At 43.8% G+C, this 19,503-nt stretch overlaps 1 protein-coding gene across 19 annotated transcripts in view; it reads right to left on the bottom strand.

Annotated features, from left to right (window-relative positions):
* The window catches only part of mycbp2 (MYC binding protein 2), a 104,971-nt gene that overhangs the window by 29,834 nt on the left and 55,634 nt on the right, over window positions 1–19,503 (bottom strand). For 18 of the 19 annotated variants that reach the window (XM_083777441.1, XM_083777448.1, XM_083777453.1 and 15 more), the window contains 18 exons: window positions 18,096–18,317; window positions 17,431–17,622; window positions 9,343–9,549; window positions 9,066–9,203; window positions 8,726–8,904; window positions 8,442–8,584; window positions 8,211–8,311; window positions 7,875–8,093; window positions 7,433–7,655; window positions 6,644–6,762; window positions 5,574–5,661; window positions 4,451–4,500; window positions 3,654–3,826; window positions 3,014–3,158; window positions 2,023–2,229; window positions 1,449–1,504; window positions 1,230–1,345; window positions 986–1,083 (listed from right to left, as the gene is read on the bottom strand). In XM_083777441.1, coding sequence (XP_083633567.1) covers window positions 986–1,083; window positions 1,230–1,345; window positions 1,449–1,504; window positions 2,023–2,229; window positions 3,014–3,158; window positions 3,654–3,826; window positions 4,451–4,500; window positions 5,574–5,661; window positions 6,644–6,762; window positions 7,433–7,655; window positions 7,875–8,093; window positions 8,211–8,311; window positions 8,442–8,584; window positions 8,726–8,904; window positions 9,066–9,203; window positions 9,343–9,549; window positions 17,431–17,622; window positions 18,096–18,317 — 2,676 coding nt within the window. The remainder of the gene's footprint in view (window positions 1–985; window positions 1,084–1,229; window positions 1,346–1,448; window positions 1,505–2,022; window positions 2,230–3,013; window positions 3,159–3,653; window positions 3,827–4,450; window positions 4,501–5,573; window positions 5,662–6,643; window positions 6,763–7,432; window positions 7,656–7,874; window positions 8,094–8,210; window positions 8,312–8,441; window positions 8,585–8,725; window positions 8,905–9,065; window positions 9,204–9,342; window positions 9,550–17,430; window positions 17,623–18,095; window positions 18,318–19,503) is intronic. The other variant, XM_083777454.1, reaches the window with a different exon arrangement.

Raw genomic sequence — 19,503 nt, forward strand, 5'->3', positions numbered from 1 at the left:
ACACACGGCTTTCAGTGAAAACACACACACACAACTCTCTCACACACGGCTTTCAGTGAAAACACACACACACACACAACTCTCTCACACGCGGCTTTCAGTGAGAACACAACACCGTACGCACAAAGCAAAACCATCGGCAGAAACGTCAGAAAGGGCAGGAGTCCCCCCCACCCACCACCACCACCACCACCAACAACAATGCCCCAGTTGGATGAATTCTGTTTTGAATCCTGTTATACAGCTACTGTACATGTGCTCGGTGTTAATGGGATAGGCAAAATAAGCAACTGGCTTCAGCCTATACCTTTTTGGTCTTAGTGCAAAGTTATGATCAAATGAAGTGAAATGAATGCATACAATGTTCATTCTATGACCAAAATAAACTGAACTGAACTGAACTACATGCGTGCAGGTGTTTCTGTGCTCTCGTTAAAGAAAAAAAAACATTGTGCTGAATCTGATTCAATGTGCACACCTTGTTGCTTGCTTCCCCAAGGTGTGTCAAGTGTTTTTGTGAAAAGTTCAACGAAAAGAAGATTAACTGTAGCGGCAAAATGTCAGTAGAAATTATGCCTCATTCAAAATGATCTTCTCGTGAGTTGTGACAATGCTTTATTCGTCTTTAGCACTTGAACTTTGGAGTTTACCAATTAGCCCTCCACGAGTCCCTCCCCAACCCATCCTTGACTGTCCAATAGGCACGTTAGCAGCGAAGAAAGCTTGACCTGCATATATTAGCAACCGTTGCTAAACTATTTGGATTGGCATTGGACAATCGCTTTTTGGGGTAGGATTTAGTGAAGGGCTAATTAAACAAAGCATTTTATCCAACTATTTCTTTCACAAACAGCTTGGCTGCTCAACCATTCAGCACACGGTTGAGTGTATGCATTTACTTTTGTCTGTGTTGTGCATTGCAATTTACCATCGCAAGTGTGCATGCATGCATTTCATGAATGGATTTGTGTAGCTAATGGCTCACCTTGCTAGGCTGAGGCTCAGCTTTTGGTTTGACCATCTGAGTGCCGGGTGGGATCATGCCTTTGGGAGGGTCTTTCACTTCCACCTCCATACCAGCATCTTTAAAACAAACGACAAAATTGCATGTTCACACAAGCATAGTAAAGAATGCAACATCAATTATGTATAGTATTCTCTCTGTAAGAGGTGTTTGAGAGCAGACAGGATTGCTACTGTGCCAATGGCTGCGATGACTTTTGACGTACCTATTTCAATGCCATCGATGGTGACATGGATGGTGTAGAGGCCTACTGCCCCAGGAGTCCAGTTGGCACTGTAGGTTCCGTCCGTATTGGCCCGGATCAGCATGTTCTCGCTGGGTCTGTAGGGGGAGAAAGAAAATGATCCAACTACTGTGAGCGGACTTTATGTCACATCACTTCTGGATGAGCAAAAACATCTCATTCCTGCAGTGGCCTGCTTACCTCTTCGGCGTAGGGGAGGCAAAACGCAGCTCTTCAAAGGAGTAGTTTTCATAAGCCTGTTAAGTGACCAAAAAAAACAAATGCACCAAGTCAACAACGGCCAAAATACAAAGTTTCCTGCCCTATAAATTGGCACCTCATTGAGTGTGCGCCCTGAAATGTTTTGGGAGCTGCCCAGGAATTACCAGAGCCTGACAGCTCCTATTTTATGTAAATGAGTGCAGTGCTGAGGTCACAGAGATAATGAGAAATCAGTTGCTTACATTTGTGACAGCTTTACTAATCTTTTCATTGAAATCAAATTGATTTTAGAATTAAAGCTACACTCTAGTGTGTGTTTGTGTGTGTGTATGTGTGTGTGTGTGTGTGTGTGTGTGTGTGTGTGTGTGTGTGTGTGTGTGTGTGTGTCTGTGTGTGTGTGTGTATATATATATATATCCCCATATTTCAGCTGTTTAAAGTTGTTCAATGCTAACCTTTAGTGCAATATATTGACTCCTGAGTAACCAAAGACTATTTTTGAGAAATAAGTGCATTTCAAGTGTTTTAAGCATGTCTCGAAAAGGTCTCTGACCTTCATCATGGTGATGGCGATGTAGCGAGCCTCTTTGACAATCATGGGCTCGTAGGTGGCCTCCAGCTTGGGCGTGGGCAGACCGCCAAAGGTCAGGTCGGTGCCCAGGGAGGAAGAGGAGGCGCTTCCAGGAAGCCTCTGGAGCTTCTTCACGTTATCCTGCTGCATGGACTTCTTCTGGGAGACCGGCACGGCCTTCACCTCCACCTGGACAGGGACAGTGAGTATGGTCAAACAGACCAGCCTGCAATAACACGTCATAGAAAACCGCCGCACAGTGGCTCTATAGTCTATACTCTCACACAGGCCAATTATCTACTTTCTAAATGGGTTACACTTACACATAACTATGACGTATTGAGCACTTAAAGGACCACTTTTCAACCTATATTCATATAATAGGTCCTCACTAATAATCACGATAAAATGGCACATTTCTTTCCTACTCAGTCTGTGTCTCATATCAGGGCTGTGGGCAGTTCAGAAAGGCCAGTGACATCGTCGTTCAGGACTAGAAAGCCTGCAGTTTGTATCAGCTTGGATTCCCCGTCGATGATGTCACTGGTGGGCGGCTTTCTGAACTGCCCACAGCCCTCGCTATGAGACACAGACCGAGTAGAAAAACATCGAGCCATTTTATCATGATTATTACTGAGGACCTATTATATGAAGATAGGTTGAAAAGTGGTCCTATAAGAAGAAGAAATGACGAGACAGAATGAAAAACTCACACCTGTGTGAACTGAGTGGTGCAATTCCCCCCCCCCCCTCCTCCTCTCTCTCTCTATCTCTCTCTCTCTCTCTCTCTCTCTCTCTCTCTCTCTCTCTCTCTCAGTAGCAGCACTATCCCTCTTTCTGTTTCTGGCGCCCCCTACTGGTACTAATAAGTCATATACTCGTGCTCATGGCCACATAGGTAGGTATAGACACATAGGCAGACACGGACATTGCTGGTTGTAGTTGCACCACTCAAAAAAAAGGTAATTCTGACCTTCATGTTGGGGACGTGCACCACGTCTCCGTATTGGTCTTTGGTCTGTACGGCGACCGTCGTGGGCCACCCGCAGCGGATGTCGTCCTTGTTCAGGATCAGCGACGTCTTCTGGGGGTCCGCGTACGAGTCCGGCTGCAGCCACCTGCGAGCAGCGGGGAATAACGGGAACAGCGTTTCGATGTCTGTCGTTGTTGTTTTGAGCGCTAAGAACCAGGGATTTAACACCGAACTAAAGTGTTGACTCTATCTTGTGCAGGTAAGACATCATAAAATGCTTAACCCGTTTTGGGGGCGGGAACCCCTTTTGGTGTTAGCATTATGCTTTAGCTATTGAAAAATAGCAGATCTACAAGCTCATAGCGCGCCACCGAGTGGCGCACTACGAGCTTGTAGGTCTGCAATTTTTGAAAAATCGAAGAACCACTGACATGGAAACATAGCTTTTTCAGAAAACCCGTCAGGATGTTTTTAGAATCTGATCTCAGGTCAAAATGGGTTAAATACTTCTTCGTATATATTTTATCAGTCAATATCTTGAAAGAGAACAAACTCTTCATATGCAAATAAAAAGGTTTAATGAGGTCTGTTAGACCTTCATCAGGTTATCTTAAGATTATCAGACACAACAATATCTTACCTAGCTAGGCGTCCTCCACTCGAGCTCTGCACGCAGGTGATGAAATCTTCCAGGAAGGAGTGTTCGTTGGTTTGGAGGTGCAGAGGCAGGTTCCCTTCCAGAGCCTCCAGGATGGTGGGGGAGTGAGACAAGGCCAGGCCCTTCCCCAGTATACCCGAGTGGGACTTTACCACCTGGTAAAAAGCCAAAAAAGAAAAGGGTTGAAGACGGGGACAATATCTGTGAGGGAGACTATTAGTTGAAGAAAAAAAGTAGAATGTCCGCACACGATATAATTCTGCTCCCCGTCTTTTTTTTATTCCATTCCTGTAATACACCTGCCTGACATGCCACTTATTATTATTATTATCTCTGTGTATTCCCATTATATTGTATATATATGTATTATATTTTGGTGTATGTATTGTATTTTAAACCTATTGTTCGCGAGTGTATGGCCCCTTAATTGATGTATTTGTATTGTTCTGGAGTGGATCTTCACATACAGCCTATTGGCTTATCAATTGATTGAATGACGACACCCAGTTATGTTCCACCTATTTAAGGTTTTCAAGGCCATACCCATGTAACTTGAGAAAGCCCGGACTTGGGGCGAAACGTTGTTGTATCGATAGGTTGAAAAAAAGAAAGAAAGACGGGGAGCAGAATTTATATCGTGTGCGGAACTTTCCACTTCTTTCTTCATTTTAGTCATTTTTTGGATCCAGCACCGTATTCTGAAACCGGGATGTGCATATCGTTTTCCTGCTTTACAGGAGACTATGAGTTCTCAGATCACAGCTAATGGTGTGTGTTACCTGGAGAGAGGCTTCCTCGAGAATCTCAAGATCTTCCTCTAATTCGTTCCCTGTGGGGAAAAAAAGAAAAAAAGATGGAAGGAATTAAAGCAACTGTGTACAGCAGCATTTCTCAACATTTTCTGGATCAGGGCCTACTTGGAAATCATGAAAGTCGAAAGTGTTCTGCTGCCATGTTAAGTGGTCAGATGGGTGGACCGAATTGCATTTTCAGAGCATATTTATTCTTTATCAATCAACTCGATTGTGAAAAAAATGAATTTTATCAATTTTATCATTTAAATCTTAGCGTTTTGGCGAATTATTTGGGGACCCACCTGCCATACCCTCACTGTCCCCCAGTAGGCCCCCGACCCACAAATTGAGAACCACTGTGTGTACTGTACACACAAACTACTTTCTGGCATTGACAGCCCATAGATCCACACAGAAAAGTCATATCTGATTGCATTAAACAACATTAAACAATGTTAAACTCACTTTGTATGCTGCTTTGCCACTCGATTTGCCACTCGATGTGCCATTCACTTTAAGCATGCGCATACCCTCTATAGTGTCGCAGTCCCTCCCCCTTTCAGAACGACGAGTGGCCCAGGAAATGATTCTCCATTCATTTTCTCCATAGGCTTTTCAAAACGTATGTATTTAAAGACCTTTTAAGCGTCGTACGAAGCCAACTCTTGTCGTGACAAATCATGACAACACACACAATATTTTGGACCAAACAAATAATTACAAAGAAAAAAAAAACAACAAAAAAAGTGTTGTAACCTGCCGTTTTTTTCTACTTTCTAATTCTTTGTTTGGCCCGAAAAATTGTGTTTGTTGTCATGATTTGTCACGACAAGAGTTGGCTTTGTGAGAAATACTTTCTGAAAAGTCTATGAGGAAAATGAACGGGGATTTATTTTCCGGGTCTCTCGAGGGGGCGGGACTGCGACACTCTATACCGGTGCCCGGGGAGGCGGGCGGGGTCAGCGCCCGTGCGTCTTAAAAGTCCCAGTCAAAAGTCTGTGAGCTTATAATAAGTGCTTCCGTGTTCACGCCAGGAGGCCGCAAACTCCCAAAGTGTGAGCTAGCTCTGTGAGCCGTATAATTGATCAAATCCAGTGGCCCTCCTTACCTATGGGCAGTGCCAGGTCCTTCTTCATGAGAGCTGCAGCACACATACTGCCCAGGTAGGCCAGCTCCTTCTCTAGCTGGATGATGCCCTGACACACGCAAAAAACACTTTGTCAAAAACATTATTAACTATTTGCTTTGCACCACAATCGGCACATTCTATGCCTTCTATTATGTCCAAATGAGATATGAGCTTTCTGCCCGACAGAAACGACATACTGTACACATACATGCACATGAGTGATAGAATTTTCATGTAATGGCTTTTTTTTCCTTTTTAAAACAAATAACTTGTGTATCCTGGATGGCTGGCATAGATTTCCGGTCACCAAGGCTGCTAATTCAGCCTGACAGCATGTTGCGTGTTCGAATCGCTGTTTCTCAGACGACTTTTGCTACTGTAAGTCACTCCCCATCAGCCTACTGTACTCTGTAGTCTGACTGGATGTCTTTGTAACAGTGATACTAATTATAGATGGATGGTTGGATAGATATATACAAGTGATTCTGCCCGGATGGCTTTTTAATAATCTTGATTGGATGTATTTATTTATTTCCGTCAATTAAAGTTTTATTGACACAAAACGTTAACAAAGACAACTGCTCGATTTACAGATTGGATTAGATTCAAAGACTGTATATTCACAATTCACATGTGTATGTACTGTACAGTGTGTGTATATTTATATATATCTGTATATTTATATATACCTGTATATATATGCGCACACACACACAATTACAATTTAGGCATTTAGACGCTCTTAATCCAGAGCGACTTACATTTAAGCAAGAACAAAAGCATTTATCATGAAACATGCGTAAGCTAAGAAAGTAACAGTGGAATATCTATATAATGAAACCACACACACACACACACACACACACACACACACACACACACACACACACACACACACACACACACACACACACACACACACACACACACACACACACACACACACACACACACACACACACACACACACACACACACACACACAAATCGACCGATACATTTGTGAGACTACACACAGCGGGATATATCCCAGGCACTCCTCCTCCTACCTCATCAGTCCCAGGGTTGAATTCATATCCCACAGCGACACACTTGAAGCCATAGAAGCATGCCTTCTCATCTTTCACATAATCGGATGCCGTTTCCAGCGAGAACAGAACTTCATTTCCTGAAAGGAGAGGAGAGGAGGCGGTGGAAAATCATGACCTTGACACCACAGGAAAGACTGACAGTGACGGATCAGTCATGGGTAGACCAAAGAGAGCCAGCTTGGCCAGGTGTCTTAGTAAATGTCCATTATATACAAGAATACAACATTTCGGAATGTACAACAATAAATGTCAATTGCCTTACATTTTTATTATTATTTATTTCATTTTGAGTAGCCAATTTATTTTTTGATCCCATTTTTTGGCCCAATTTAGCCGTTATGCATATTCCTACCCCACACATTTCTGTGTTATCACTGCTGTTGTGATGTATCCTACTGGCTCGCCTGCCAGTGAGGAGCCCCCCCCCACCCCCCCACCAGGAAGAGGTAGAACATTTTTTAATGTTGACGTCAGGCCTAAATGGGTTAAGTGGATTAACCCATTTTGGGGCGGGAACCCCTTTTGGTGTTAGCATTATGTTATGCTTTAGCTATTGAAAAATAGCAGATCTACAAGCTCATAGTTGTAGGTCTGCTATTTTTGAAAAATCGAAGAACCACTGGCTTTTTCAGAAAACTGTCAGGATGTAGAAGACATTTTTTGAATCTGATCTCAGGTCAAAATGGTCAAGCAGCAGGAGCCCTAGTACAAATCCAAACTGCTACAAAATGCAGGGCCTTTTCGCACCTGGTAGCACCAGGACAGTGGTGGGCCAGCCAGTGGCGCCAGAGAACTTCTTGAGCTCTGTCCAGGTGTTGATGGTGTCATTGGCCAGAGGCTTGCCCCCGAGGCCGGCCAGGTGGAATGTGCGGCAGGGGATGAGCAGGCGCAGGACATCCTCAGGCTGGGCCGTGCCACACTGAGAGTCAAACTCTATGGTGGTCCAACGGACACAGTCTGGGAAGGACACCTGGGGAAGGGAAATAAGAGCAAATGGAAAAAAACACCGGTTAAATCAGTGTTCCCGTGACAGTCGAGTCAATTTAGGTGAAGAATATCAAGTCAGCCATTGAAACTTGGACGTACTAAAGTCTAAAACATTTTCGTCCACAGCCGGGAAAAGAAAGTGACTTCTTTTGAAGTACGCTTTCGTGCTAAAATATGTTATGGTGAGGTAGGTATGACATACTCTGTACTGAGTCACTCCAGCTTGCTTGTACGGGTGGTCACTCTCAATCACAGAGTAATGGCTAGAGGTCGTACAAGCTGATAGGCCCTGCTCAGGCTGGTTCCCTGTAGTGCTATCTGTTGATTGGTTGGGATTAAAGGTGGGTGGGGCATACTTCTGGTTGAGGGCAGAGACAGCGGGTAGTAGCTCTTGGACTAGGCCAAAGACCTCAACAGCAGCCTGAAGGAGTGAGAGAGAGAGAGAGGACGGTACAGTAGATTTAAACCACTATATTACATCAAAAGTACCACAATTCATACTACCATGACAATAGACGAACAACTGGCTTGTTCTTACCTTGGGTACGGAGGCAGCCACAGGGCCGATGTATGCCAGGATAAGAGGCAGCAGCATGGAGAACAGGCTGGAGGAGCTCAGTAGCTCTGGAATGTCTTCGGCTGAATAAAATTGAGGACAAAAAAATAAAAATTACAAAAAAATAAACCAAGCCGGATTCAACCAAAAAGTGGCTTCATTGTAATAGACTAGCGGACTCTAGACCAAAGTTTGTCGTCGCCATGTTCTCACCGTCGACAGCGAACGCTCTGTGCAGAAGGTCCTTGGCGGCTCTGACCACGGCACTGACCACCGACAGAGCCCGGCTGCAGTTCTTGTCCTCCTCGTTGGCTTTGCTTAGCAGCTGGGATTGTAGATCACCGTCATACTCACTCCTATAGCCAATAGTGTACAGGAAGGTCAGAAAAAGACAAACATTCAATGCAATGGTAGAATACAATACATACAGTGTGTGTGTGTGTGTGTGTGTGTGTGTGTGTGTGTGTGTATGCGCGCGTGCACGTTTGTGTGTGTACCTGTAGTAGAGGATCTGAGGGATCTGACCCCTGGTCTGGTTTGTTCCATTGCTACTCAGGCTGCAGGTGCTGAACGTGAACGCGACGCCGTCGGAGCACTGGACCGTGGTCATCCCGCCGTCTCCGTTGGCCGTGCGGCTGCCGTAGTTTCGCAAACGGACGGCATACTTTACGCCCTCCTGCGACAAAGTATAAACGTGTTCCATCAGAACCACCATAATCTACGATAAACCAATTACATTATTATCAGCTCCGCTGTTGTTATTTCATGGCCTTTTAGTTCCTTGTGAAAAGCCATTGCTAAATGTCAACTGATTATGTGAACTGTCCTCCTGTGTACCTTGAGTGGCACGGCTTTGTCTAGGCGGATCTCAGCGATGTCACTCGGGGAGTCATCGGTGCTGTAGGTTCCCTTCACCAGCTCCAGAGACGTCCATCTATGGGTGTGGGCCGAGTCTCCTGGATGCTCCGTCTGGGCCTGATGGAGAGAACAGAAATGAAATAAATAAAAAGTGAGAAAGAAACACGGAAGAATAACAACGGTCAACACTGGTAAAAAGCAGAAAACAATAAACAATACAATATTAATGAATGGCACACAGCAGGTTGTCTCTTACGTCGTCGGCGAGCACCTCCAGTTCATACTCGTGAATGCCGCCCCCGCCGTAGACGCAGAAGCCCACCAGCACCACGCCGGGCTTGTCCACCGTCATACAGATGGCGTCCGGGGAGCCGTTGCCCGTGTTCCAGCTCCGACCCTGGCTGGTTTTGGTGAAGCGGTTGGGAGTGGCCTTCACCGAGTGGAGCGAGTTCAGCCCGTCCACCTGGAGAGTGACAACAAAGATCAGTGGTTCCCCTAAAGAGGGAGTTCCAGGCGGTCCCTTAGCTAAATGATGGAGAGTTGGTTAACTGGTTAATTAACCGTTACATATCTTTAACCCATTCTGACCTGAGATCAGATTCATACGAGGTTTCCGCCGGACACACACTGTGTCTGATGAACCCATTCTGACCTGAGATCAGATTCTAGAAATGTCAGTCGCTCTTCGATTTTTCAAAAATAGCAGACCTACAAGCTCGTATCGCGCCACTCGGTGGCGCGATATGAGCTTGTAGATCTGCTATTTTTCAATAGCTAAAGCATAACATGATGCTGATACCAAAATGGGTGCCCGGTCAGAATGGGTTAAGTAAAATGAAACCAAATGGACCCGTTTCATTTTACGCTCTCAAGAGTTACATTTTTGTTAAACATCTACATTACGGTAATTGTTTTTAATTTTAGTAATTGTTTTTAATTGTATTTTTATTTAATTTTATATATATTGTTTATTATTATTATTTATTATGTATATTTGTATGTGCCTTTTATTTCATATGGTACAAGATACCGGGGTTGTGGCTCTTTCAGAGCGGGAACTCTGGGGGGAGGGGATGGGAAGAAAAAAAAAAGTTCCAAAAATGTTGTATGCTATTTTCTATGTGAAAATTAATAAAGAAACTTTGATAAAAAATAAAAAAAACATCTACATTACTGTTACTTTTCAAGAAGTCTACACAATTTGAGGATATCCAACGATAACAAAATATGTTTTAGTTTTTGGGTCCGAGAGGCTAAATGTCATCAAATGGTGGTCCGTGGCTAAATTGACAAATAAAGAATGGGCCTCGATATGAAAAAGGTTGAAAACCAAACCACTGTTATAGATGACACACACACAACACACCAAGCACATTATGTGGAGACTGAGGGACAACTGGAAACATTTTGCTGAAATTCAGGGGGGGGAAACAATTAATTGTCATTATTACATTGACTTCGAATTAGAAGCCATGTTCTAGATAGAAAAGTCCTTCCAAATTCAGCGGATCTCATCCATAAAACACAGCTGCCAAAAGTCAATTGGCCAATGCCAATGTCATGCGTGAGGTTACCCCAGGCAGCCACCTTTATTGGTCATGCATCTGTGCCCCCCCCCCTCCCCCCCCCAACTGTAATTTTTGAGTTGTATGACTATGAGTAAAGATGAGGAGACGATTGAGCGTGCACACCCACGCACGCACCCCCCCTCAGTGGTAGTTATGTTTTATTGGCCAGATCATAGGTGTAAAATTTACACTGTAAATGATTAAATCAATACAGCACGGCACCAGAGCGGAGCAGCGCGGTTTTTCACGAGTGTGGTTGATAAAAAAGATAGGAGCGAATTCAGAGGGAAGACAGCAATGTGGAATAATTAAAACATTTGAACTAGGGCCGGGACTAATTGCGATTAATTTAGATTAATTAACTACAGAAAATGTAATCGCAATTAACTACAGATAAATTAATCGCACCTTTTTTTCACCGCGGAACGTTTCTCACTGGGCGCTTTTCTATAGTACTGAAAACTGGAAATAATAAAAAGTCACCCCATTTTGTGTTGCCTAGAACTGGAGGTCTGACAAAAAACAGTAACAATATGAAGTAAGTACAGCTTTGTGATGTCACTGAGATGTACTTGTTAATGTTACTAATTTTTTTTCAGACCTCCAGTTCTAGGCAACACAGAATGGGGTGACTTTTTATTATTATTTCCACAACAGGTATATTAATGACAGTAAAATGTTGAAAATGAGTGGTATCCTGTAGTCACTATTCGTTGATTCACTGGGATACCAAAAAACATTTAAAAAAAAAGGTTTCTCGCTGTTCTCGGGTTGAATATTGATATGCGATTAAAAAAATTAATCTAGATTAATTAATCGCAAAGCCTCTGATTAATTAGATTAATTTTTTTAATCGAGTCCCAGCTCTAATTTGAACACAAGCAACCATTGTCAATAAACCATAGCATATTTGGCTCACCGAGTATTATTTGGGAAGTTTAGAAGGAGCACTGAGCGACACACACACACCGTCCATAGCAGGCTGTTTTCAAGATAATACAAACTGTGTTATCTACTCGCAGTAGCTCAAAACGAACACGTGTTTGGGAGAAGTAGAAGATATGGCCAGAAACCTGAGTGTTACACAGATTCACTTTTCAGAGTGAAATGTATGGCTGCTGTCTAAATCCAGAGACAGACGCATATGTCATTGAAGAGCACACGGCAAAATAAGATAATGATAATGTCCATGAACATGCTCCACACAGATAATGTCCATGAACATGCTCCACACAGATAATGTCCATAAACATGCTCCACACAGATAATGTCCATGAACATGCTCCACACAGATAATGTCCATGAACATGCTCCACACAGATAATGTCCATGAACATGCTCCACACAGATAATGTCCATGAACATGCTCCACACAGATAATGTCCATAAACATGCTCCACACAGATAATGTCCATGAACATGCTCCACACAGATAATGTCCATAAACATGCTCCACACAGATAATGTCCATAAACATGCTCCACACAAATGACGTTCCAACTTGCATCTTAACAGTAGCTTTTGTATTGCATTTCACCTCGCTAAAAAAAACATCTGCAGCGTTCAACTTGAGCAGCAGTGCAGTGCTTGAGAACCCATAGGTGAAGTAAGCGTGACGAATGACCGCCACAGGGCTTTTTTTTTTTTTATCACACGATTTTGTAACCCATTTTTCACCCCTGTGTCAATTATCTAATGTGATCCTGGGCTCTACACACCCTCCACCAACCTGGGGAGAGCAACGGACTTGAACTCATGCTTCCTTCATGCCTGAGTGTCCAAGTTGCTCCTTTACACCTGACAGGGGGGAGTTTCCCTGGTTGGACGTAGCGAGTGGAAGGAACACGTTATTCCAACGAGTTCCTTTCCCCTCCATCAGGTGCCCCGGCTGGCCAGGGGGAGGTAGTTTAGTGACCAGGATTACTGAATGTTTTTTGTGAGGGTACCTACCCTAGGGGACACGGGGAGAACATGCAAACTCCACACAGAAAGGCCCTTTCGCCAACACCGCCTCGGGTATGGGCACTGATGACGCGGAGGAGGAAACACGCCGCCTGCGCCCACAGCGTCCCAAGCAGGAATCGAACCCAGGACCTTCGGCCACAGGGCTTTAACTACACGGCACTTCCGTATACACCACAGATGATTACTTGGACAGGGAAGAAGGGTAAGTAACAGTGGGGCACGGTGGTACAAGCTCAACACACACCGGCTCCGTCCGACGGGTGAATAAGGAGCGCTCTTATCCCCAATTACAACATAATGTTTGTTTAAGTAACGGATGCTAATGTTTGCTAAAAAAAATGCTAAAGGCTAATAAAAAGAATAAGGGTATGTGACGTATCACTGTTAGCAACCGAGGCAAAAGATGGCCCAAACAAAAAATATGAATGTAAACTGAACAATGAAAAGTAGACAGCGCAAAGGGGACGTATGATTGATTCTCCAGCTAAATGTGGCGGGAATTGGACAGGTGGCCTGCGAGGACATAGCAGAGACAGAGAATAAGACTAGAGACTAACGGTACTGGTATCAGTTCTTGGGCCTGATACCACCCCTGAAGTACTCGTACTCGGAACAGGACCAGATACTCTGACCCGAATACCAAACATTCGATTGACACTAGGCTGAACGAATGTTAACAGGACCAAGTCCGACCACCAAGTGTTTACAACACTACAGCAAATCGTCAAAAACAGCCGATCTACAAGCATAAATAACAATTGACAAATGTAGGTCCATCTGCATCTATGTTTATATTCGGTGGGCGAGAAAGGAGAGAGGCCGCACAGCTCGTAGTCACGATGCCAACACATTTTTTTTTCCAACGTTCCGGCAACAAGTTGCCTTCTTCAGGGAATGGCAATTTGTTGGCATCGTGAGGCTGTGCCTCTCCTTTCTCAGTCATAGTTTTATCTCCTGCAGTCAGCACCTCCCCACTATTGGTGTGCACTCCCACCTTTTTGTTTGTTCGATATCTTCGGTGGGCGACACAAATTATTATTATAAAAGAATATATATATATATTTTTGCCTCAAGCATAATGATAGCTAATAAATGTTTCAATGTGTCGGAATAGAACAAAACATTTTGTTATTAGTTATTTTCTCAAAATCGTTTCAGCTATTATTATTATTATTGTGTATCGTTACAAGTACAAAGCACGACAATGAAATTGGAGCAATATGGAGTAAAATAAGTGCTCACTCAGCAAAAACAAATAAATACTCGTATTGGTACGTGTATCGGTGAGTACTAAAAAATTAAGTACTTGTCTGAAAACAAATGGTGTCTTGGGGTGTTATCTCTTGGTGTTATTTAGAGATGTCCATCTCTAAATAACACCAAGAGATAACACCCCAAGTACAGCCCTTTTTGTGGGCTAGTAATTAAGACAATTGTAAATATAGATGCCAAGATCACACAGAAAGCACTGCAACATGCCAGACACATTTTCATATGAGAGAGAATTTGTTCAAAGATGAACATCCAACCTTCCATTAGTTCACTGCATGGTCATGTCATTGTGTTGACAAGCACGCATTAGTGTTATTTGAAGAGTGACATAGACAGAGCTACTCAACTTAACCCATTCTGACCTGAGATCAGATTCTAAAAATGTCTATGTCAGTCGTTCTTCGATTTTGCGCTATGAGCTTGTAGATCTGCTATTTTTCAATAGCTAAAGCATAACATAATGCTAACACCAAAAGGGGTTCCCGCACAAAATGGGTTAAGATTGCTCAGGGGCCACTCAGCAAATTTCCAAAAATCCAAGTGCCACAAGCTATACATAATATATTTGTAACAGACTACACGACTAGTCTAAAAAATAAGGAAACAAGAGTAAAAAGCCACATTTCCATCTATAAGGCCAAACCTCAATAAACAAAAATAAAAGGTTACCAAATGAGAACATATAATGAACAGATTATCACAGGTGAAATGGTTAATTCTCAGCTGACATCAGGCCATATCACTTTCTCTTGGAACAAACAATACCTCCACTTTTGTTCAAAAATGACGGGCCACAGTTACATTCAGCAGGGGCCGCATGCGGCCCACGGGCCACAGGTTGAGTAGCACAGGATTTTGGTCAGGTTTTCTTCACCAAAGAATGACATAATTGCTATTGACTTTTTCTTCCTAATTCCCCGAGAGGCCAGAGAGCCCATCAGCCAATCAGTTGTGATGTTTCCCTGCTGATACCTGATACCAGAAAAACCATAGATAGACCAAACAATCTACTGGCCAATCACAGCGCATCTTTTCCAGGACTTGTCAGACCCGAAAATCCACTCTGTGACGGACGCGGAAGCTTCCACTCATGCTTCGAAAGGAAAATCTCGGGAAAGCTTTGCCCCCTCTCGAGAACACACACACACCCCAGAGCCGGAAGAGGCGTCTAGCCGTCTACCTTTATATGTCTACGAGTAAAACCACCACATAGCCATCAGTCTGGGCTATGGGTCAAAACTGGTTAATCAGACCCTGCCTACCAATGTTCAATGATCATGTGCCATTTCATTTTCAGGCCAACCCAAGGAGGAGGAGAAAGGGATGTGCCGACAGAGGAAGGGACAGTTTTCTCAGTTTGACCGTAGCAAGGCAATATGGAAAGAATATCTGCAGTGATCTCGATTTATGACGGCCACAGAGCGCGAGGGAAAGGCAGAGACAACACGCAGGTGCTTCAGAGCAGAATAGTTGTTTCCCTGACAACACGAGACAGGAGTGGCACAAAAACACAGTTGTGGCCAAGGCTGTCGTCAAGGCACCCTAGCCCACAGCGGTTACCGTGGCAACGGGAGTCGAGAGTTCATATTGCAGTAATTTGTTGGGTGAAGGGGAAGGTGACGGGACACGGGAGTGATCACCGATCAGGGGACAGAGGGGGAGAGACAGACGGCAACACAACACTTTTGCCTAGACTTTGAAGTACCCACCCCCCCACCACCCCTCGTGACTCAGCGTCGCAGAAAAACAAAACCAGTGCTCCATCTTTCTGTTATCTACATTTGGCAACAATGAGGATTAGTGCCGTGACTTTGTCCCTCCTCGGCAAAGGCTGATGAACAATGCAGCCGCTGGAGGGTGCGTGTGTGCATTTGTTTGTTTGTTGTTTTGGTGGGAGAGGAGGAGGGGAGAAGACAAGAGGGAAAATGGATGCTTTCTGAACGGCAGACAGTCTCATCATCAGTGGTCTCATTCTCCGACACAGACCTCTGCACCAACTCTAATTTGATTGGCACGGCAACGGGGGGAAGGGGCTGATTCAATTGTGATCGTGGCTGATCCAAGAATAGAAATGAATTTGATTGGGTGGTGGGTGATTACAATGTAATGTCTAGGTCTAGGACAAAAGGTAAGGCAGAGAGCACATTAGATATGATGGTAGCTTTGCGTGTGTTCGAATTAAAGTAAAAAACAATCTGCCATGCGAGTTCTCGCGAGGGCACATATCGTATAACCGTATACGTCAGCTGATCTGACGAGATCAGATTATGCAGTTTAATACCGCATCGTACGACGTGAAGGCGAGCCGATCTATGTGAATGCGCACCGATCTACAAGTCCTCAATGCTTTGCTGACGCAACGGGACATCGTCATGCGACGAAGGATAAATCAGCTGCCTCGCTGTAAACACAGACTTCACAACGCAGACGCATGCATAGTAACGTTTTATATTTAACCCATTTTGGGCGGGAACCCCTTTTGGTGTTAGCATTATGTTATGCTTTAGCTATTGAAAAATAGCAGAGCTACGAGCTTGTAGGTCTGCTATTTTTGAAAAATCGAAGAACGACTGACATGGAAACATAGCTTTTTCAGAAAACTGTCGGGATGTGGAAGACATTTTCAGAATCTGATCTCAGGTCAAAATGGGTTAAAAAAAATCAGACCCATCTGAAGTGAGTGGTACTGTACTTCGTAATACTGTACTGTTCTTTGTAGTATGTTACAGTACTGTACTGTGCTAGTACTTGTAGCACTGTACTGTACTAATACTGTGCTACAAAATAAATACAAATAAATTGAATTTCCCGTTTCAAGTCGAAGTAAAAACGGTTCCAACTTCCATCCCAACACAATGAGCACATACATGTCTCCAGACAAGTCGGGGCTTGTATTCTAAACCATTACAGCTTCATTCAAATGAGGCCATATAATAACATTGGTATGAATAATTCATTTGATCTCGCAAGAGAGCACATTAATCAGCACCAACCGTGGCAAGCACATACATGTATGGAAAACCAAAGGGACTTTTGTTGTGCTAGAATGAGTTTGAATGCGTTAGTGCAGACGATATTGATTTTTATATAAAACATAGTTAGATCCATGCAGTGTGTGCGTGTGTGCGCACACGCTTGAATGTCAAGTCTCTTTACACTATGGCACATCAGGAGTCCAACTAGTACTAGTGGTTCTCAAATGTTGTATTTTGCAAAGACGCCCTTAACTCTTAGAGCGTTCAAATGGAACCAAATTATTTGGTTCCATTTGAACGCTCTAAGAGTTAACTCTTAGAGCGTTCAAATGGAACCAAATAATTTGGTTCCATTTGAACACTCTCAGAGTTACAGACCTGTTATGGTCATTCAGGGCTATCTATTCATGCGTTTCTGGTAAAAAAAAAATTGTCCAATCATTTTGTATGTCCGCAGCAATTTTTTTTTATGTTGACAAAAATGTCCACCACAAGCCAACATGGCGATGATGACACCCTGGTGCGTGCATAGTTAGTTTGATCAACAACAACAAAATGGCCAACCTCAGATCCCAGAGCAGAGGCGGTGAGCTCAGAGACGATGGAGGCCAGCAGACCGCAGGTGTTGGAGACCAGGTGTGGAGAGAAGAGCTCCACCTCTTTCCTCAGGCTCTTCCTCACCGGAAGCACCACGATCACCAGCATCTTCTCCAGAACCTCCCGGAAGCTGGTCATCCCCATCAGGTTCTCCTCCGTCTAGGCAGGCGTCGTGGCAAAGGGGAGTGGGAAAAAAGGTGTAAATCTCAGTTTGTTACAAGCTGTTACAACCAAACCACACCTCGACATGGTTATTTTCAGAGAATGCACTTGTTCAGGAACAGCCATGGACATGGAAAGGATTATAAATAAACCCACCCCTTTGCATAGAATATCTCTGACAGGGCATAAAGACATGTTTAACACCACCATCTTGTAGCAAAAACATAAGAGTATAACTAAAATGAATTGGACAGCCAACTAGTGCTGCACGACTCTTGCTCACGTTTAGAAATTAGATTGCATAGGTGTCTGATTCTAGATCTCAATCTTTTTTTTCGATTAATTGTGCAGCACCAATATTAACCCGATGAGGAGTGTGTGTGTGTGTGTGTGTGTGTGTGTGTGTGTGTGTGTGTCTGTGACTGTGTGTGCGTGCGCGCGAGCGCGAGCGAACGTGCCCATGCACTCACGTGGCTGAGCTTCTCCATGTGGGCCACCAGCAGGGGGAAGCGGTGAGCGAGGGCTGAGTCGTTTTCCGTGCTCACCTGCTTGACCAGCGAGCGCAGCAGCACCTCGCCGTCATAGGCGATGGGCAGGATGGAGGTCAGCTTGACCGAGGTGTTGCACAGGGCCGACATCACCGCCGCCAGCAGGCGGCTGCTGGAGGTGCGGAAGTTGGCCTCGGCGATGTCCTGCAGTATATATGGGGGGGAGAGGTGTGTGAGAGAGAAATAATTAGTCCAGGTATGGGCAACTGGCGGCCCGGGGGCTACGACAGTAATATATGGCCCTCTAGGGAGTGAGTGTGGAAATATAGTGGCTCTCTCCATCGTCAAAGTTGCCCACCCCTGAATTAGTCCATCTGTAGAGAGCTAGGGAGACTAACCCATTTTGGGGTGGGAACCCATCTTGGTCATGTTGTACTTTAGCTATTGGAAAAATAGCAGATCTACAAGCTCGTAGTGCGGCACCGAGTGCCGTGCTACGAGCTTGTAGATCTGCTATTTTTTGAAAGGTCGTGAAAATATGCCGCAAATCTTCGAATATATACTATATTCTTTCAGAGCGAACGTTTTTAACTCAGATCTTTGCTTCTGGGCGGGGTCCCTGGAACTACATATTTTCAGATGGGGGTCGGCGGGCCAATTACATATATTTTTGGGGGTCCTTGACATGAAAATGTTTGAGAACGACTGACATAGAAAAGACTGTCAGGATTTAGAAGACATTTGTAGAATCGTCCTCAGGTCTAAATGGGTTAATAACAAATGTATAATATAGAGATGCAGTACATAATATTATGTAGACCAAAGTGAATATTTATAAATTATATGCCGCCAAGATGTTGCTTAAGTTTTGTCTCAACTTACCTCGTTTACTTAAACCAGTTTAAAATATATTAAAGTCCAACTCATGTTGCTATGATTAGGTGATGTAATGGTGATGTCAAACAAACATTAAACACTCTTTATTGTTTGTTTTTCTTTAAGATATTTTTTTGCGGCTTACGCCTTTTATTGTTTTTTTGAAGGGACAGACAGTAGGCTGACAGGAAACGGGAGAGAGATGGGGGGGGAAGACATGCAGTAAGGGCCGTGTCAAAAGCTGGATGGAGGAAGTGTGAAGTGAGGGGCGCTCTTATCATCATGACATCATCTCATTCCGGCCAATCACAAATTGCGTTCTCACTTTTGTCTTCAATGTTTGTGTTGGAAAGTAAAGTACTGATACTTTAGTAAGTATAGTACAGTATAGTACATAAACATTATTGAGAACCCCTGCTTTACATGATTCATCAAGAGATGTTTTATATAATGCTATTTAAGGAATTTTGATTTTCTAAATAAAATACTTTAATTACAATTGTATCTGTGGAAC

This window comes from Protomyctophum parallelum (genome assembly GCF_964188405.1).
Source record: "Protomyctophum parallelum genome assembly, chromosome: 11".
Taxonomy (NCBI): Eukaryota; Metazoa; Chordata; class Actinopteri; order Myctophiformes; family Myctophidae; genus Protomyctophum; species Protomyctophum parallelum.